General features: G+C 50.3%; 2 protein-coding genes across 2 annotated transcripts in view; one reads left to right on the forward strand and one right to left on the reverse strand.

Moving 5' to 3' along the window:
- The first annotated feature begins 6,578 nt into the window (after positions 1-6,578).
- On the forward strand, positions 6,579-15,310 carry COMT (catechol-O-methyltransferase). Its single transcript, XM_006890508.1, has 4 exons — positions 6,579-6,852; positions 7,744-7,937; positions 8,211-8,342; positions 15,119-15,310. The coding sequence occupies exons 1-4, from the start codon at positions 6,579-6,581 to the stop codon at positions 15,308-15,310; spliced, it is 792 nt and encodes a 263-aa protein (XP_006890570.1).
- A 5,079-nt stretch (positions 15,311-20,389) lies between these two features.
- Positions 20,390-21,449, reverse strand: part of ARVCF (armadillo repeat gene deleted in velocardiofacial syndrome) — a 20,279-nt gene continuing 19,219 nt past the window's right edge. The window contains exons 16-17 of the mRNA XM_006890451.1: positions 21,096-21,178; positions 20,390-20,497 (exon numbers count right to left, since the gene is read on the reverse strand). Coding sequence (XP_006890513.1) covers positions 20,390-20,497; positions 21,096-21,178 — 191 coding nt within the window. The remainder of the gene's footprint in view (positions 20,498-21,095; positions 21,179-21,449) is intronic.

Raw genomic sequence — 21,449 nt, forward strand, 5'->3', positions numbered from 1 at the left:
CAGGGACCTCTCTCTAAAGTGCTAAAGAGTAATGATGTCAGTTTAGGGACTTTAGACCACATTCTTTGCAATTACTTGCTATGCGTCTGAGAGCTGGACAATGACTAAGGAGGACAGAAGCATCGATGCCTTTGACTTGTGTTGCTGGAGAAGAGTGTTCAACATAGCATGGACTGCCAAGGGAACAAACAGGTCTATCTTGGAGAGGGTGAAACCAAGTTTCTCCCCAGAGGCAAGGATTTGGAAGTTCTTTCTTACACATGGCCAGGAGGGACTGGTCCTTGGAGAAGGACATCATGCTTAGAAGGGTAGAGAGGTAGTCATAGCAGTTTGAAGGGCCTGGAGCCATTTCCCATTATTTCAGTACTCTCGAGTTTATCTCCTCATAAACTCTAGTTTAGGGGTAAACATTAATCAGATTAGTTACCACTTCCTGGAACATAGGGACATACTTGGTAGAGTCAGGTCAGCAAAATAGAGCCCCTCTGTGTGTGGTTTTAACCTTATATTCTCAGCTTAAAGGGGAAAGGGGGCAAAGATACTCTAAAAACTATGTTCTGTTAAAATGGGGCAAAACCAGGGGAGGGGTCTGATATTGAAGAGGTTCGCAGGTGGAACTGGTTTGATACAGAAAACCGATTAACAAGAACTGTCCCATGGTCTGGTTGGTTAAGGCACCAATTCGAAGAATGAGGTGGTGGCGCTAAGAAGTTCAGGTTGCTTATTAAACAGCAGAGATCTGTGGAAAAAGACCTGTCCCCATACAGGCCACCAGATGAAAGGTTCAAACTGACCATGAAGTCCAGAAGCAGTGTTAACCGAGAGTGTAGCAAATTTAGCTTAATTTGAAATACACGCTTTGGTGAAAACAGACTAAGGTTCCCCTCAAGCCATTTAAGAGAGCAGCTGAGTGGATGGAGAGAGGCCAGTTGAGGGGCCGGGTTGAGCCCCGACTCCAGGACATGTGGAAGCAGAAGCCAGTGGGGTGGACCCAGTGACCCTCACCCCCCACTGCCATAGAGGCCAAGCTAGCACGGTCCCTGTTCTGTCCTCACGGACTAGAGCAGCTCCTCTGGCCAAGGCTCCAGACTGGTCCTGCCTGACCCCTGAGAACTGTGCAGAGAAGCACTACAAGGCCCTCGGGCCCCTCAGGCAGGGAGTCAGCAGCTTTGCCATCTGTCTGTCCCCCAGCCTCTATGTGCTGTCTTCCTGGTTCCCCCCAGGGGGCTCTGTCACAGGCTCGGTCGCAGGGTCAGCAGCTCAGCCCCCGTCTGGTGAACAGTGAGTGATATTTGTCACAAAGGCATTTTCCTGAATCGTCATGGAATTGTTGGTTCTGGGCGGTGGTCAGCCATCTCTGGGTCCCTGGAGGAGGCTGGGTGATGAAGAGACCAGATTTGACCTGAAACATTGACAGTTACCTTTGTAGGTAAACTATGTACAATCCTGAGGCTCCTAAGCAGAGCACAAACCCGTGCTGGGGAGTCAATTCCAACACAGCTAAACACACCATCTCTTCTGTCATCCTTTTCATTGTCCAGCTCTCAGATGCATAGCAAGTGATTGAAAAGACTATGGCGGGAGTCAGGCACACCTTACTCTTTAAAGTAATGTTGTTGCTCCTCCCTCAGTAATTTGGAGAGGTCCCTGATATCAGATTTTCCCAATGCACTATGTGTCCTGATTTCCTTACTGCTGGTACCAAAGGTGTTGTTCATTCAAATAAGATTAAATGGTTGACAGTTTGAATTTTTTTTTCTTTCTCCATTTATCATGGTTTTGCCTGTTGACCCAATGGTGAGGATTTCTGTCTTGATGTTGAGATGTATTCCAAATTGAAGGCTGTAGGTTTTGCTCTTCGGCAGCAAGCACTTCAAGTCCTCTTCATTTTCAGCAAGCAAGGTATTGTCATCTTCATAATGCAGGTTGTTGATGAGTCTTCCTCCATTCCTGATGACATTATTCTTCATTGCTACCTTGTCCGGGTATTGGACATTGCACCAGGCACTGGCCCAAGTCACCTCCCACTTGACCTTGGGCCCCTGAGCCTGGGACCAGGTACCAGCAACAAGAAGCCAGACAAGCTACTACCCATGTCATCATACCCCATTCAGAGCCCTGTCCCACTGTGCCACCATGGGCCTTAGGCAGGTCTAGAGAAGGCTATCATGCACCATGATATTTGTATGGTTGTTTCTAGTGTTTGCTGCTAGAGGTACAACATCTATCTGTCAGCTTGTTGAGTTGGGGGAATGATATGCATGTTGCTAATTATTTTATGGTTTAGACGTGTATATGCTTGCTCATTATCTTTAGCTCTTATTCGTACAGCACTTGTCTGTCAGTTTGCTTTGCTGGGGTAACTTGTGGGTTGCTATGATACTGAAAGCTATACCACAGGTGTTTAAAAAGCTAGCAGAATCACCCAGGGGTGGACAGGTTTTAGCAGAGCTCCCAGATCAAGACAGACTAGGAAACAGGATTGGCTAGCCGCTGCTGAAGTAACCAGCCTTTGAAAATTTTATGAACAATAGAGAAACTATTAATAGCGGACAGCTGTAGTATTAAAGAGTCCAGATTGGGAATCAGCAAAAGTGAGGAGAAACCGCTACAGATAGCCATTAGTAAATGGAATGAAGGGAGCTCTGGTGGCCTAGTGGCAAGAAGCTGCACTGCAATCCCAGAGATGTGCGGTTCGAATCCTGCAGATGCTCTGCTGGAGAAGGAGGGGCAATCTCCTCCTGTACCAGTCAGATCTGATTTGATGGTACATGCACAAAAAATAATAAAATAAAAATTAAAAAAAGAAATGGAATGTATGAAGTATATATCTAGGAAAAGGGAAAATTGTCCAAAATGAAATAGAATGCATGAAGATTGACATTCTAGGTATTAGTTTGCTGAGAGGGACTGACGTTGGCCACCTTGACTGTCATATGATCTATGCCAGGAATGACAATATTGAGGAAAAATGAATGGTGTTACATTCATAGTTAACAAGAGAGATCCTGAAGTACAATGCTGTCAGTAATACGATACTGTCCATACATGGACAAGGAAGACCTGTGAATACAACCATTATTCAAATCTACGAACCAACAGCTAAAGCCAAAGAGAAGGAAACTCAGGATTTCTACCAACTTTTGCAGTCCAAAATTGGCCAGACATGCAGTCAATACGCATTAAAAATAATTGGGGACTGGAGTGCAAAAGTTGAAAACAAAGTCGAAGGACTAATAGTGAGAGAAAGTACGGACTTGGTGACGGAAATGAGACTGGACACCAACTGACGGAATTTTATATGTTCAATGATTTATTCATCACCAATACCTTTTTTAAAATCCACAAAAGGCATCTTTCCACATAGACCTCACCTGCTGGACTGCGCAAGAATCCGGTTGACCACGACTGTGGAAGGAATTGTTAGAGAAGCTAAATATTGACAGTGAAAACCAGGCAGGTGCTGGCTCTGGAACAGACCGTCAATGATTACTCATGTGCAAGTTCAAATTCACGCTGAAGAGAATGAAAACAAGTCCACAAGAACCAAAATACAACCTTGAGTCTAACCCACCTCAATTTAAAAATCATCTCAAGAAGAAGTTTGTGGCATTGAACACTAAGGATTGAAGACAGAGGAGTTGTGGAATGACATTATATTTATCCTCCATGAAGAGAGCAAAAGATCATTACAAAGACAGAAGAGGAAGAAGAGACCCAAATGTATGTTGAAGTGACTCTGGAAATAGCACTATAGCATCAAGAAACCAAAACAAAGGGAAGAGATACAGAAGTAAACGACATGAACAGAAAATTCAAAGGGCAACTCAAGAAGACAAAGCAAAGTATAACAAAATGTGCAAAGAGCTAGAGATGGAGACTAGAAAGAGAAGCACTCGCTCAACATTTCTTAAGCAGAAAGCACTGAAGAACAAATTCAAGCCTCGAGTGGCAATACTCAGAGAAGCTCTGAGCAAAATCTTGAATGATCCAGGAAGCATCAAAAGATGTGGAGGTGACACACAGAGTCACTGTACCAAAAAGAATTGGTTGATGCTGAAATGTTTCAGGAAGTACCATTTGGTCAAGAGCCAGTGGTAATGAAGGAAGAAGTTCAAGCTGCAGTGAAGGCATTGGCAAAATATAAGGCCCCAGGAGTTGATGGGATACCCATTGATATGTCTCAACTAAGAGTTGCAGCCTGGACATGCTCACCAGTCTATGTCAGGAAATTTGGAGGACAGCTGTTTAGCCATCTGATTAGAAGAGATCCATATTTGTTTCCATTTCCAAAAGAATGTGGAAATTACCACACAATATTAGTATTATGCACGCAAAATTGTGCTGAAGATCATCCAAAAATGGCTGTAAGAGTACATTGAGAGAGAACTGCTAGGAGTTCAAGCTGGGTTTAGAAGAGGCTGTTGGCACCAGTTTATCATTGCTGATATCAGATGGATCCTGGCTAAAAGCAGAGAATACCAGAAGAATGTCTATCTGTGCTTTATTGACGACACAAAGGCATTTGATTGTGTGGATCCTAACAAATTATGGCCAACATTAAGAAAAATGGGAATCTCAGAACGTTTTAATTGTGTTCATGTGAAACCTAGACCAAGTAAGTGGCTACTTTGCGAACAGAGCAAGGGAACACTGCATGGTTTAAAATCAGGAAAGGTGTGGATCAGCTTTCTCCATAGCTGTTCACTTTGTAGGTTTAGCATGAGATTATTGTTGCTTTCTAAAGAGAGAGACACAGCCACCCCTGGAGTTTTACATGTCATTCAGCAAAGACAAAGCTGTAATATCATACTGACTCCATGGCCCTGGGGAGGGACATGCTTATCGCGAGCAGCTTCTGTGTGGACAGGGAAGTTCCTCAGTTGCCTTGTTGAGGATGGACTGTATTTGAAAGTGCAACTAGAGGATGAGCCTAGAGGTGAGTGTCCACCCTTGTAGGGGCAGAGGCAGGTTCTGGAATGTGAGAACAATTCGTGTGTATGTGTGTGTATGTGAGAGAGAGAGCGCGCACAAAGGTGTCGTTTTCTTTTTTTTTAATTTTTTAAATTTTATTTTATTATTTTTTTTGTGTGTGTGAGTGTACCGTCAAATCAGATCTGACTGGTACAGGAGGAGATTGTTCCTCCTTTTCCCAGCAGAGCATCTGGTGGATTCGAACCATGTGCCTGTGGGATTGTAGTTGCAGCTCCTTGCCACTAGGCCACCAGAGCTCCCCCTAAGGTGTCGTTTTCTAAACAGACAATCCTAAAGATATAGCGGCCACATTCTCATACAACCCACAATTTGGACAGTTGGGAATTCACGATTCACGACCCCACCGGGAAATCCACTTCTTAGTTTCTGATACCCGACTTCTAACACGGCCCAGATTTGTTTTCTTCCAAGAATAAAACAAAACCATCTGTTCGCTTACCAACCAAACAATTGTTGCAGTCATGTTCATAATCCTACAAATAAGCAGAACAACCCCGGTGCAGCCTTATAAAACCCGAGCTGCTGAGAAATGGACAGAGTAGGAGACGTGACCACACCCAAGCCACACACCACTCGTTGTTACCCAGGCGAGAAACTTGTGCCCCCTTAACCCTGTGTGCCCACCCAGGTCCCTGCTGTCCCCGGGATATCAGGAACCTGGCCATGCTGGGAGCATCTTTGTGAGACGTGGGTCTCTGCTTATGTGATGCAAAGCCGTAGAAAGACAACTGGGAAGGGGGTGGGGACCTGGGAGGGAGGGGGACCGGCTGAGCTACCTGTGGGTTCCTGTGTCTACTTACGCTTTTTTCTGTAAACTGTGTGTTTCTTTACCTGCGTTTCTCTTCCCATGTTTTCCTACAGATTTGTGGATTATTTCCCCCTCTAAATGACTCTTTGGAGCTATATGTTATTTTCCAACTTAGAAATTGCTCATGGGAAGGGGGTGAGGTGTGGTGGGTCACGGTTTAATACACAAAGGGGCACATTTCCCCCTCCCTGGGCGCTGCCTGGGTACCCGTGCCTGCAGAGCGACCTAGGCTGAGATAGAGAAGGGGTGTGCAGGCTTCCCCTCTCCCGAGCCCCCCTCTGACTGTCCCTCACACAGACACTATGAGTCGCTGATGGCTTACACCCAGAGCTAGCTCCCTGTGCCCCTGACAAGCCAGCCCTCTTCACTGGACAGATGCTTTGCTCTGGGCAGAGAGATGGGTGCAGTGAGAGGGTTTGGGGGTGCCTACTGACCCATCCATAACAGCTTGAGGAGAGTAACAGTAGCACTTATTTGAGGGCCCTCCAGGCACCCCGCAAACTGAAGAGAGTGGGTGAGTTAGGAAGGGGTGAGATCCTTGTGAAATGCCCAGGGCCTCTTAGGTCCCCTCTTGTCCCTTCCCTTCGCATGTGGACTCTTTGCTGTCTGGCCCTCTGCCCCCTCCTTTTTTCCTTATTCCCTTTTCTGTCTGTGGACACCCTGCATTCAGCCCCTCCCCTCTGCCCTCCTCCTCCTTAGCTCTTCCCTTCTCCTGTGGAGCCCCTGCTTTCCGCCCCTCCCATCCCCTTTCCTTCCCTCTGCCCCCCCCACGCAGATGCTGGAGGGGCTGCCCCTGCTGCTGACCGCTGTCCTGCTGGGCCTGGTGCTGCTGGCGCTGCTGCTGCGGCTTAGCCCGCTGTTCGTGGTCTTATACCACGAGTACGTCCTGCGGCCCGTCCGGAACATGCTCCAGGGCTGCAGCTTGGAGCAGCGCATCCTGCGTCACGTGCAGCAGCATGCGCGGCGCGGAGACCCGCAGAGCGTCCTGGAGGCCATTGATGCCTACTGCTTGCAGAAGGAGTGGGCCATGAACGTGGGCAACGAGAAAGGTGAGCACTGCTCAGGCGGCCGGACAGCGGAGACAAGCGCACAGGGTCGCCAGGAAGCTGGCCTGGAGCTCTGGGGGTTCACACTGCGGGCCAACCTCCTGCTCCCCTCTGATCTTCCCCTGCCCACAGCTCAGGGCAAAGGTGAAAGGGGCAAAGTGTGTGAAGACTGGGACAGGGTGCCCCAGGGACCTTGTATGGAGGTGCGGGGTCCTGTGGGCAGGGAGGGACATGACAGATGTCATTGTTTTATAAACTAGCTCACAGCTCTTGGCACCCCCACTTCTAGAAGTCCTGGGGGTGCAGTGGGTTGGGGGGGACAGTGTCCCACAGAATCAGACTTGGCAGTCCAGGTCTCATGCCCACAGGGCCCCATAAAGCCCAACTCCAGGGAAAGCAGGTGGTGGGCTCAGGGGTGGCCCAGAGGGGACACTCACTTGCTACTAAGATAGTCCTGGGCGAGCAGGTCCGTGCCTGGTCCCCTCAGTCCTGGACCCCAGATCTGGACTCAGATGTGTCCCAAACTCTCTGGGATTGCGCCCTGGGGACGAATGTGTGATCCGTTCTGTCCTGCTCCCTCGGAGCCCCTGAAAGAGTAGCTGGTTCAAAGGTGGGAGGCAGCCCTGAGGCCAGGTGGGGGTGGCATTGAGATGGAGCAGCTCCGAGTGATGGAGGTTTTGGAGGAGCAGCTGGGTGGGGAAAGGAGAAGCAGCCAAGGACCAGGATGTGCATATGAGGGACTGTGGGGAGCAGGTCCTGGGGCGGCCTCCAGGCTCCCCCTACAGTGGAGAAGGCGTGGGAGAGTAGGCCAAGGCCAGGACAGGGGATTTGGGTTCCTCGGAGGGGCGCCCGGGGCCTGCACCTGGGTCTGACCCAGCTTCCCCACCCCCGCAGGCCTGATAGTGGACGAGGTGGTGCGTCAGTGCCGTCCTAAGGTGCTGCTGGAGCTGGGTGCCTACTGTGGCTACTCGGCAGTGCGCATGGCCCGCCTGCTGCCCCCCGGGGCCCGCCTGCTCACCATCGAGCTCAACCCGGCCTTCGCAGCCATCACACAGCAGATGCTGGACTTCGCTGGCCTGCAGGACAAGGTGTGGTGTCCCCCCCATTGCAGAGGTTGTGGTCCCCCTAGGCTTGGGGACAGGGGCGTCAGCAGGGAGACCAGCTCATGCCCAGCATGGATGGGATGGTTCTGCATCACACACCTGGTGCCCTGTCTTGCTAGCAGAGAACGCTTCAGCCTGCACAGGATGGGTGGGGCCCGAACTGGTGTCCTTTATTTTCTGCCCACACAAGCTTTCCGGGCAGGACCATCAGGGGTGGGAGGAACAGAAGTGCTGGACACTGATGAGGTCACCTTCTAGGTGACAGTTCTGATTGGGGCGTCCCAGGACATCATCCCCAAGCTGAAGAAGCAGCATGACGTGGACACGCTGGACATGGTCTTCCTTGACCACTGGAAGGACCGGTACCTGCCAGACACCATCCTCTTGGAGGTAAGCGAGCCCCTGGGCACAGAGGCCACAGAGACCACAGGGCCTGGCCTCCTGCTACCTTGAACCTCTCTGCAGAGCGGCGCCCGGGATGCCAGCCAGGGGTAAGGCCTGCAGCCAGGTGTGGTGTCATCTGCGGTCAAGTCCAAGTAGGAAGGGCCCAGGGTGGAGATGCAGGGGTGGGGGCTTGGGCAGCCAGCTGGAGCAGTGCACAGTGCCAGCACCCCTGAATTCAGCTGAATCCTAGTGATGGACGGGGTAGCGGGTGAGAGGGCTTCCTGAGGCGCAGTAGCGGGGAGGGGTCCTGAGCCAAAAGGACAGTTGGTGCGCCAGACAGTGGGTGACAGGTCTCTCAGGAGGGACAGCAGCCCTGGCAGCTGTGACTTGTAATTCACCCCAGTGAGGACCTGAACTATCTCTTCTCATGAGGCTGGCAGTGGTGACCTAGGCTTTAGTCCCCAGGCAGGCAGTGCCCTAGGGCATCAGATGGGCATCCTCATCCCAGGCAGCCAGGGTGTAGAGCCACCAGGGGTTCCCACGGTGCACACGTGGGGCTGTGCTGCTATGTACACGGAGCCCCCAGTGTAGGAGGACCGTCAACTGAGCCAAAGGCCAGAGGCCAGGCAAGGGACAGTGTGCCCCTGGTGGCTTCAGTACAGAAGGGACAGAAGTAGCACCAATAAGGGCAGGATGGGGCAGGCCAAGGCCCCTCCCAGCCCAAGGACACAGATCTGGAAGTCAGATATTGAGGACAGAATCGAGAGACCACATGGGACCGAGCCAGGGCAGGTGAGGGTGGCGTGGCCATGAAGGAACCTGTATTTATTTATAGACAAGCAGCAAATATTGCCATTCCGTAACTAGGAAATGAATAGTGTTCTCAGCGCTGCTTGTTCAAAGCGGGCAATTATCTCAAAAGAAGAGAAGTAATGAACTGGAAGCAGCTGCAGATTTCAAATGCGCGCTCCTCAGACTCTCAGCTGGAGCTCTGCAGTGGCTTGGTGTGTGCGGGGGACGGTGAGCCTGGCTCTGGCGGGGGGGCTCAGGGGAGGCCTCAGGTCCCTGTCACCCCAGTGTCTCCTGGCAACATGTAAATGATTGAGCCCGTTGCCGAGTCAGTTCCTGATCAAGGTGACCGGAGATTAGAATTATGCCTCTTGGGGTGTCCTTTGCTGTTAATCTCGACAGAAACAGACTCCTAGGTGTTCTTTTTACAAGCATTATGGGGTAAGTTTGAACCGCTAACCTTCATTGTTAGGTACCATCGAGTCAACCATGACTCATAGCAACACAATGAAAAACAGATCTGAACCCCGCCCTGTCTTGTGCCATCCTCATCATCTCTGACATACTTGAGTTCACAGTTGCATTCACTGTTCAATCCATCTTATTGAGGGTCTTCCTTTAACTGACTGAGGACCATCCCCTTCTAACAACATGCCCTAAATATATGAGACCAAGATTCACCATCCTTGCCTCCAAGGAACACCTTGGCTACACTTTTTCCAACATATACCTGTTCACTCTTTTTGCAGTCCATGGGATATCCAGTACCCTTCAACACTACTGTTCAAAGGCATCAATTCTTCTTCTGTCATCCTTATTCATTATCCAGTTCTTAGATGTGTAGCAAGTGATTGAAAAGACCTGAATCGGGCGCACCTTAGTCTTCACAATGACATCATTGCTCTTCAGTATTTTAGATCTCTAACAGCAGACTTGCCCAATTCATCTCCTGATTTCCTGACTGCTGATACCAAAGGTGTCGATAGTTGATCCAAATAAGATGAAATAATTGACAATTTCAGTCCTTTCTCCATCTATCATGATGTTACCCTATTAGCCCTGTGGTGAGGACTTTGTTTTCTTGATGTTGAGAGATAACCTATATTGAAGGCTATAGTCCTTGGTCTTTTGCATTAGTTGTTTCAAGTTCTCCTCACTTTCAGCCACCAAGGTTGTATCTCCTGCATAATGCAGGTTGTTGACAAGTCTTCCAACCTTGATGCCCCTTTGTTGTTGGTTTTGTTGTTGTTGTTGTTATGTGCCATCGAGTCGCTTGCGACTCATAGCGACCCTATGTACAAGAGCTCTATACACTCTTCTATCCTGTGCCAACCTAGCCATTTCAAATGCACTTATTCCCACCTCTCTAGTCACAGAATCGATCCATCTCATCAAAGGTCTTCCTCTCCTTCGCCACCCCTCCACTCTGCCAAGCATGATGTCCCTCTCCAAGGACCGGTCCCTCCTTGCAACATGCCCAAAATATGTCAGATGAAGCTTCAGAATCCTTGACTCCAGGGAACATTCTGGCTTCACCCTCTCCAGTACAAACCTGTTTGTTCTCCTAGCAGTCCATGGTATATTCAACACTCTTCTCCAGCACCACAGCTCAAAGGCATCAATTCTCTTTCTATCTACCCTAGTCACTGTCCAACTCTCTCATGCATAGCACGTAATTGTGAAGACTATAGCCCAGATCAGGCGTACCTTAGTCTCCAGTCTGACATCGTTGCTCTTCAGTACTCTTGAGAGGTCCCTCACAGCTGACTTTCCCAGTGCAATTTGTCTCTTTATTTCCTGGCTGCTGTTACCAAGAGTGTTGACTTTGGAGCCAAGTAAACTAAAACTGTTAACTATCTCAATCTCTTCACCATCCATACTGATGCTGCCAATTGGCCCAGTGGTGAGAATCTTTGTTTTCTTGATGTTGAGCTTCAGTCCATATAGGAGGCTGTAGTCCTTGATCTCTGCAGCAAGCGCTTCAGGTCCTCCTCAGTTTCAGCAAGCAGAGTTGTGTCATCTGCATAACACAGGTTGTTGATGATTCTTCCACCAATCCTGATGCCACATTCCTCTTCATATAGCCCAGCATCTCGGATGATCTGTTCTGCATACAGATTGAAAAGGTATAAAGACAGAATACATCCCTGACAGACCCCCTTCTTGATTTTGAACCATGTTGTGTCTCCTTGCTCTGTTCTGACAACTGCCTCTTGGTCCGAGTATAAGTTTTGCATTAGCACAATCAAATGTTCTGGGATTCCCATTCTTCTCAGAGTCAGCCACAGCTTATTATGATCCACACAGGTTTTTTTGTTTAAAAAAAATTATTTCTTTTTCTTTTCTTGTTGTGTACCATCAAATTGGATCCAACTGGCATAGGAGGAGATGGCCCTTCCTCTTCCAGCAGAGCATCTGATAGATTTGAACCGCACACCTTCAGAATTACAGTGCAGCTTCTTTTCCACTAGGCCACCAGAGCTCCCTTACCCCCTTTTCTTCTTTATGGAGTCCAGCTTCACAAGGGATTTATTCACTCAGCTACAGATTGAATAGGTGTGGAGCATAAACTGTTCATGCTACCCAGCGACCTTCGCAGCTAGTTCTTCCCCCATGTAAGAGATAGAGGGGCGGGGGAGAAAGAACCCAAAGAGGAAGCCACAGTGCTGCTTTCTTTTTTCTTCTTTTTTTAAAAACCTTATCTCCAAATCCACCGAGGCCCAGTTAGAACAAATGCCAAAGTATTTGACTACTAGCTAAAAGGTTGGTGTTTGGGATCCACCCAGAGACACCCGGAAGACAGGCCTGGCAATCCTCTTTAGAAAAGTCTCAGCCTTGAAGACCTTAGGGGCCACTCTGCTCTGTACATGCGAGTTCCTGTGATTTGGAATCATCTCAGTGGCCGTTAACAAGAAATCCAAAAGCATGGGACCTCATTTCTGGTGAGTATGGAAAGGGAGAGGGATTCAGCTCCACCTCCCATAACGAGGAGTGTCAAAGACTTGTGGAGCAGAGTTCTAGCACATTCCTCTGCACCCTGCTCTGTGTGGGGGCCCCGCTCGGCCTGGTGATGGCCTGCTCAGATAAAGAGATTACATTTGACCATCGTTTTCATGGGAGGGCTGCATCCTTGTCAGAGGGACATGGGCTCAGGGGACTCAGGACAAATGCTGCTTTCTTCCCCTTGGTGCAGTTTTCAGAGTGGCAGGTGGGAGTCCTCCACATCCTCCTCGAGTCTCCACAGATACTTTCTTTGAAATATATTAAGAACTCACACGTTCATGGTTATAACCGTGTAGATTCTTACCAGTTGATGGTTTGCAATCCACTGATGCCTTCAGTCTTGCTGATGGGAAGATTGTCCATTTGTGGGCACCAGTGATACCTCTTCAGATGCCATGACACACCTGGCCCAAGTGCCATTGATCTCTCCTAGATCTTTGGTTGGAAACACAAAACTCCTGGGCCACTTGTTCCAGCCAAGAGATCTGGGAAATGACTTTCTTTTTTAGGAGGAAATGTGTCACGGTTCATACTGGCACTGTCCATTATATTCAGAACCAGAGAGGTTCCTTAGCCCTCATGCCCTAACTGCTGGTCACACCCTGGCCACAGCCCTCAGCAGGGTGCACGGGCTGTGTTACTACCAGGACTGTAAAGACCACATAAGACCTCTTTGCCCTTGAGGCTTCTCCTTGGGGGACACACAGGTAGAGCTGTAATCTAAGGAGCCCCTCTGAGGGGTCAGGCCAGCGACTGTGACCAAAATAATTTTTCTTTTTCTTTCAGTGTTTCCCATTGCTTTCTTTCACCTTGTATATTGTTGTTAGGTGCCAGCGATTGTGTACGACAGGACGAAACCCGTCTTCACAATCCCTGCTTGGCTCCAGCCCATCGCTGCTGTCACTGTGTATGGGCATCCTGTCAAGGGTCTTCCTTGCTTTCAGTGACCCTAAACTTGCCCAAGCAGAGTGTCCTCTTTCAGGGACTGGTCCCTCCTGACAACATGTCCAGAGTCTGTGAGACAGAGCCACTAGCCTTGCTTCCAAGGAGCTCTCTGGCTTCACTTCCTCCATGACAAGCTTGTGTTTACACAAGAACAAGTTGAATGTGTGGTACATCCAGTATTCTTTGCCAGCACAATTCAAGGGCATCGGTCCTCGGATCTTACTTAGTCTTTGTCCAGCTTTCACATGCATAGGAAGCAATTGGCAGTATCTTGACTTGGAACAGGCACACCTTAGTCTTTAAAGTGACACCCTTACTCTTTAGTACACTAAAGAGATCCTTGATGGAAGATTTGCCCAGTGCAATTTTTTTTTTCTGAAAATATTGGTTAAAGTATGTTTTGTTTATTTGGAAACAGGATAGTTCTACAGTCTCAGTGTATCATTACATGGGGAAAGAGTGTCTTTATAATGGTGATATATAGGAGACCGTCAACTTAGCCAAGTAATCAAATTCACATCACTGAAATTGGGGCAAATTGTTATAATATGCTTCTTTTTAAAAAAAAAATTAATTTTAATGAAAATTTACAGACTTTGGATGTCGATTCACTCATTGTTGCACTTTTCTCCCTGCCCACCCCTCCCCAGTACACTCTTCTCTTTGAAAAGTAAAAGAAAAATTCTTCCATTGTTTTACAATCCCTCTCCCCAAGTCCACTCCACTATGCAGACTTCGTTCTGGACTCCTGTCATGACAATAATATCCAATCACATAACCCTTTTAAACAATTTTCTCCCTCATCTGTTTCAATGCAGTATACATCATTTATCCCATCCTTCTTAGTCTTCCCTCAACCCCAATGTCAGTCCTGTTTTACAACAGTGGCACTATACTATTTGTCCTTTTGTGATGGAGATATTTCACTCAGCATAATGTTCTCCAGGGTCACCCATTTTGAATAATATTTCATGAGTTCCTTGTTTTTCAATGCAGTGTAGTATTCCATTGTGTGAATATACCACAGCTTCTCTATCCATTCATTTATTGATGGGCATTTGGGTTGTTTCCAGCTCTTTGCTATTGTGAACAAAGCCATGATAAACCAATGCAAATCTTGACTACTAGTTTCGTGGAAGTTGGTGGCAAATCCAAGTGAAATGAAATCCTGGACTTTAGTCTTTTCTCCATTTAATATTTTATTGGTCCAGTTTTGAGTATTTTTGTTTTCTATTGAGGTGTAATCCACAGTGAAGGCTATAATGTCTGTCTTCTTTGGAGTTTCAAATCTTTGTTTTCTTCAATCAAGTTATCCACGTATCCTGGGTTGTTGATTCTTCCTCTAATCCCGGGACCCCCCAGGCCTGACCTTCTGTCATAGGCAAATGCTTAATTTTGATGTTTATGTTTTCTAAGTGTCAGCACCCTCTTCCCTACATCCCATAGGCAGTTCCTCCCCTCACCACCTGCCCTGAAGGTTACTCCCCACCTGGCAGCATGTCCAGACCCCCTCTTTCCTGTACAGAGCCCAGGCAGACACATGCTGGCCCTTGTCGCTTCACTCCTCTGTGACCTAGGCTTCCTCTAAGGCCCCACAGAGCTGGTAGACATCAGGTGTCTAGTAGCACAGACAGGGGCTTGAGGGTGTCCAGAGCCAATCTCAGTGCCTTCATTTTCCTTGACTTCTGGCCAGCACAAGATCCTACCCTGCTAACAGCCCAGCATGCTCACCCCAGTCAGACCAGACTGGGCTTCATGGCTTCCCGAGTCACATATCAGAGGTGGTAAACTGCATGGGAGGAGACTGGCCATCCCTCAGAGCAGCTGGTGGATTGAACCGTGTGCCTTTGGGTTGAGAGCACAACTCCTTACCACCAGGCCACCAGAGCTCCCTAGGAGCAAACGGAGGGAGTGATATTCCACAGCCAGGCCTCAGCCTCAACCCAGGCCACAGGCCACGGGTGCCCGTGACAGCAGCTGCTGGCCTCCCCAGCTCCGCGGCTGGCTGGTCTGACCCTTCTCTTCCTGTCCACGTGTCCCCGCAGGAGTGCGGCCTGTTGCAGAAGGGGACGGTGCTGCTGGCCGACAACGTCATTTATCCTGGGGCGCCCAAGTTCCTGGAGTACGTGCGAGGGAACAGCCACTTCGAGTGCACGCACTACAGCTCGCACCTGGAGTACTCGCAGATGGTGGACGGCCTGGAGAAGGCCGTCTACGTTGGTCCCGGCCGGTCCTGACCACCCATCGTCAAGCCAGGGTCCGACCGTGATGGACACAGTCCCGCCCGCTCACTCTGTGGTTCTGGGGACTTTTCCTGCTAACCTGCCCGAGCTGGCCCTTTGGACCCACCGCCGCACCGAGTTCTCACACACTGGCCCTTCGTCGGGCACCTCGGGACACAGTGCACACTCTCCCACTGAGCCCACGAAGGCATCGGCTTGGAAAGACTCCCTCACTGCTCTAACATTCCGTCCAGTCTGGCTCCGGTGAGCAGGTCCTCGGAAACATCCACTACAGGAGAGGTGGGGTTGGGACTGTTTTGAAAAACTGTCTCAAGGGTGTGTACTTGAAGGTTCCTTGCCACCAGATGGCAGCACCTGTGGCACATGCCTAATTTCTAACAATAAAAGTCGATCACTTTACTAAAAAGGGGCTCCCCGTAATCCTTTCACATGCCAGTATCATTACATGCCAGGGAAATAGATGATGTTGTTGTTGTTAAGTGCCATCAAGTTGTAGAAAACTCACAGCGACCCTATGAATGAAAGACCTGGACACTTGTATAACTTTCATCCTTTCCCTAGATGCCACTCCTGCTTCCAATCTTGTTTTAATTGGGGAGCTCCACCAAACACTGTCTGCCGTGGGTGACCATTATTACATTTGACACATCAGTGCAACAGTGTTTAGCATCACAGCAACCACGAGTTACCTCTGTACAGCAAGTGGACAGACCAGTGTTATACCACTTAGAAGAATATCTGACCAAAAATAATTAAAACCAGGCCTGAGGGCTGCAGAGTAAAATCACCCACCTTTGGCTTGGTAGCATCACATTCTACCCAGTAGGCCAACAGAGCTCTATGTTATTGTTACAGATATCAAAACACAGAGCCGCCACAAGATGGACTGACACAGGGTCTGCAGCAATGGGCTTATGTGTGTCAGGGACCAGGATGTCGCTGGACAGGACAGAGTGAACCCTCTCTTATTCACAGGGTCACTCAGCAGTGCTCAACTCCATGACACTTCACAACAAACATTATATACATACTTTAGGTCATGTTTTCAGGAGGGGCCAGCGCTTGGAAAAGAAGACATCATAGTGAGAAAAGTGGAAGGTCAGAGAAAAAAAAGGAAGACCGAGAAAAAAAAGGAAGACCTTCAATGAGATGGTACAGGCAACAGAGTGTCTGTAACAATGGGGTCAAGTGCAGGAGAAGTCATGGGGACGGTGCTGGAGAGAGCAGGTTCATAGGGCCGCTGTGAGTCAGAGTCAACTTGCTGGCGCTCAACAATTTCGATCCAGAGCTCTGAAAGCGTAGTGCACAGCCTGCTTTACTAACACCAAAGGTCAGTGGTTTGAATCCACTGACTGCTCGGAAGGAGAAAGGTGGATGGTCTCCTACCTTGAAGACTTACCCCCCGCCCCGGGACCCTGATGGAGGGTCTCTGCGAGTTAAATTGATGGCAGTGGTTTTGGTTTTAAACATTTAAATACAAGCTATCAACTCAACCGCTGTGCTGACCCTTCCTGGTCCTGGTACCATCATATCAAACACTGGTGCTCCCCATGACATGCACATGTCACCGGACACGGGCCAGCTGGCTTCTCAATGTCACATCTGTTACAGCCCCATAAGGATCTCACCACAGAGGTCTCGGGGAAGCCAGGTGCTTTCGCACCCGGCAAATGAAAACACAGGTGTCTGGATCCAGAGACAGCACCCCACTGAAGGTCAATGCTTCCCACCACACCTGCCTCGGTCCCTCCCATCTCAGTCCTGGAAGTGGGCTCAGTGGCCATGGCATTTCCACAGACTGCCCAGGTAGTGGGTGGTGAAGCCATCTGCCCACATCTCACCTAGATCCGGAGTTCTCCCAGCCCCTACCGTGGGCTCTGACCCCAAGTCCCCAGAGTGGACTGAGCTACTGCTTGCTGTCCCAAGGCCCTGTGGTGTTAAGGGTCTATTGTTAAAAATGGCTTTCCTAAAAAAATTTAAAAAAAAAAAGGCAAGCTCTGGTGGCCTAGTGGCAAGAAGGTGTACTGCAGTCCTAGAGGTGCACGGTTTAAATCCACCAGATGCTCTGCTGGAAAAGGAGGAACAATCTCCTCCTGTACCAGTCAGATCTGATTTGACGGTACACACACAAAATAATAATAAAAAAATAAATAAATAAAATTTAAAAAAATGGCTTTCCTAGTCACCAAGTTTGACTTTGCCGTGTGGATGGGTGGTAATGTGTGAATAGAGTGTGTGCTGAATCTATCTACAAGGGCTGGTCTCTCCATTAAATTGAGCAGATTCAGCAGAATTTGAGAATCTGAGCACCAGCAAAGGAGCAAGAGTGTGCAGTGTGCAGACCTCAGATGGAGCAGACCTTGGGACTGCCAGGCCCACGGACCTGAGCTAAGAGCCTTGAGCGGGAGGACTGGGAGGGGGAGCGCCATGATCGGCAGACTAACAGCCTAAAGCTGCGAGACTGAAGACTGAGGTGCCTGTGAGCGTATTTCAGCAGCTGTCCTGTTTCTGTTCTTGTTATGTGCCATCACGTCGCTTATGACTCTATGTACAAGAACCCTAAACCCTGCTCTGTCCTGTGCCAACCTGTCTCTGACACACCTACTCCCATTACCCCAATCACTGAATCAATCCATCTGATCAAGAGTCCTTCCTCTCTTGCTCTGTCCCTCCACCCTCCCAAACATGATGTCTCTCTCCAAGGACTGGTCCCGGCTTGCAGCATGCCCAAAGTATGTCAGACGAAGCTTCAGAATCCTTGTCTCCAAGGAGCAGCCTGGCTTCACCCTCTCCAGGACAAACCTGCTTGTTCTTCCGTTTCTGTTACTAACCCAAGTTATATATAGTCTTTTGACTTCCCTGACAGGGTTGTATGGTCTGTGACCAATTGCAACAGATACCAGAGCATTAAGATTGGCACTGACGGTGGCCTAGTGGCAAGACGCTGCACTGCAATTGCAGAGGTACGCGGTTCAAATCCACCAGATGCTCTGCTGGAGAAGGAGGAGGCAACCTCCTCCTGTACCAGTCAGATCTGATTTGACGGTACACGTAAAAATAATTAAAAAAAAAAAGATTGGCACTGGGATGACTAAAAAGAGGGGCATGGGCGACATGCCTGACCTTATGGGAAGTGGTTTTGTGTCAATGGTTTTGACACATACAGTTGCCCTCTGCAGTGTCCCCACGTGGCCCTTGCTCTTTTGACAGGCCCTGTCAACATTCCTACAGGAGCTCTGGTGGTCTAGTGGTAAGAAACAGTGCTGCAATCCCGAGGGCTTGCAGTTTGAATCCTCAGGTGACTCTGTGGGAGAAAGATGGACAATTTCCTCCAATGTGATTTACTGCCTCTGACAACCTGCTGGACAGTCAGCTATGTGGCAGTGCCAACTGAACGGTACACTTCAACATTCCTAGACTGAGGTTTAGATCAAAGCTTGGCCTCTAGCCAGAACAGCACCCCTGGACTCGGGGCCTAGCTCCCGCCAGGTAACCCCTTGTGTCTCCAGGAGTGGATTGACAGCAAGCCTAGGGGCACGTATAGGGGTGATGCCTGCAGGCTGTCTGGCCCAGCAGATAGACACCTGGAAGCTGTGTCTGCCCATTTCCCGCCATACCCAGACCTTTGCTGTCTGCACCCAGGGAGAGGCGGGCAGCCCAGGGTGAGAGACCGGAGTACAACAAAGCGAGTTCCTTTGCTGCTTTTTTTTAATTTTCAAAATTTCTTACAAAAATCTAGATGTTTAACCAATACAATCGTATTTTGGTTTTGATTTTAATGGTTTTTGTCAGTGTTTTTCTTCTGGTTTTAAGTTACAAACAGCAGGCACTGAACAGCGACCCCTCCCCGCGGCTGCCGGTGGTCAGTCCCCGAGGCGCCGTGGGCCTGGGCAGCTCAGCAACTAGGGCCAGTGGCCAGAGTCAGTTCAAGAGAGATCTCTGCGGCCCAGGCTCCGTGTGTCCGTCTGCAGGGCTCCCAGCACAGGGAGGGCTGTGCTCAGCTCCACTGGTGTCTCCAGGCCAGGACCCTTACAGCAGCTGCGTGGGGCTGCCTGCCATGCAGGGCGGTACTTGAGGGTCTGGAGAGCCCCTCCGCCCTCCCTCCACGTCCTGCTTCTCACCCTCTAGATCATGGAGGGTAAACCTGGCAAGGCCACCTGTCTCCGGTCTCTGCTGCCTAGGACAGGTGTCACAGCCACCGTGCACAGGTCCACACTCCTAATCCTACACCAGGCACCCTCTCCTGGTCTCTCTGCCAACTCCTGAGCTGGGCCACCTGCCTGCCTGCCGGCCGCCCAGCTCTTTCTCCAGCAGCCTGACCCCTCACACAGCACCAGGTCAGCTCAGAAGGGCTAGAGGAGTCAGAGTGGAGGGAGGGAGGAGCTCTAGGAGACAGCTGGGTGTCCCAAAGGTCCAGTCAGTCCTGGCCCCCAGGCAGAAGAGAGAGCCAGAAGGGGCACTGCCCACCCCTGCCGCCAGGGGGCTCCAGACTCCACAGCAGTGTCTTCTCAGCGCAGCGCTGGAGATGTCCTTCTTCCCATGATAAAAATTCCTAAGACCAAACAGCTGGACCCCGACCCTGAGGAGGGAAGAGAGGGGAAGACGGGCGCTGCAGCTGTGAGATGGGCTGCGTGCAGGGCCCTGGCAGCAGCTGAACAGGACGGGCCCTGATCCCTGTGTGACCGGCGGGCAGGGTGGCAGGATGGCCTACTAGGTAGCCCAGGTTACTACTGTGGGCAGTGCTCTTTGGGGAGCCCACATTCCCTTCTCACAGCTGCCATGAGATGACCTAAAGGTCAGTTCCAACTTGCTAGTTCTGGGGACGTTATGATTGTGGAGTCCATCCCAGATCTGGCCTCATCTCTCGGACAGTGAGCCCCGCATAGCTGGGACAGGACTGGGGACTTCCCTCTCATTCCTTCTCAGTCTGTCCACTGAGTTGGGAGGTGTGGGGGGGACCTGCTGCACACACGAGAGCAGAGCATGCAGCCAGCAGATAATCACAAGAAGCCGCTGGCCCAGGGGATAGACAGTTGGACAAACCATCGAACAAGAACGTACCAGGCATGCAAGCTAGACCCAGGAATCAACGGGCTGAGGTTTAGCGTCCCCCACGGCGTCCACCAGCCTGACCGTGGCCCTGCTGGGCCCAGGAGGAGGGGCCTTCCTGCCAGGGTCGGGCTGCAGCGCATGAGGCGGGGCAGGAGGAGGTTAGAGGCAGAACACAGCAGATTAGGGGAGCTGAGGGGAGGGCACTGGGTGGGTCTTTGGAAGCAAGGGTGGGACAAGGGTGAGGATGAGGAAGGGACTATCTTGGCAGGAAGGGTGATGCTGGAGGGTTAGGAGAAATGGCGAAGGAGGCTCACACAGACATAGCGTGATGCATGGGCATATATGGAGCCCTGTATGAAGCCAGGGGATTGGCACAGAGCAGGGACAGGTGGGGGGCCTCAGAGGCCCTTGTCCACGCACATGCATGCAGAAAAGGCAAAAACACGCTTGCTGATGGCCTCCCTTTCTATAAGGTCTACCAGGTGGCCCTCCCTGACCCTCACCCACTCCCTTCTGGCAAGTGTCTGTACCCAAAGTCTGAACTCCACCAAGAACCACCCTAAGTGGGTCAGGACCTGAGTGTTCCAGGTACCTGCTTGGGCTTGACCCAACAATCCACAGGCCTGCAGACTACTCGTCCTGGACAGCCCTTCCCTCCCACCTGGGCCCCTCCACATACATGCCCGGATGTGCTGCCTCAGCAAAGTACCAGCCCACAGCGGCTTACTTTCAAAGGCTCCTGGAAGACCTCTCCTGCAGGCTCGTTGCCCCGGGCCCTTCGACCCGGCCGGTCAATGGTGGAGTACCCATCTGTGGGGCGAGGGAGGGGCGATGAGGTGAAGGCTGAACGGAAGATGCTAAATGAGCTGCAGACTGCTCTCTTCAGCCCACACCCAGAGGGGTGAGGATCCTTTGGGCATTGTGCCCCCCAACTATTTTGAAGCCCCTGTTCTGAGCTTGTGGGGGGTCTGCACCTGTTGCTGCCTCTTGTTGTGGCCCACTCAGAGCACTTAAGCTTCCTCCCAGCAGCTAGATCAGAAGTCCTGGTGGGACCTCCCTCCTCTGGCTGCCCTGCCCCCAC

Source organism: Elephantulus edwardii, unplaced genomic scaffold (assembly GCF_000299155.1).
Source record: "Elephantulus edwardii isolate Elephantulus edwardi_28Jun2011 unplaced genomic scaffold, EleEdw1.0 scaffold00089, whole genome shotgun sequence".
Classification (NCBI taxonomy): Eukaryota; Metazoa; Chordata; class Mammalia; order Macroscelidea; family Macroscelididae; genus Elephantulus; species Elephantulus edwardii.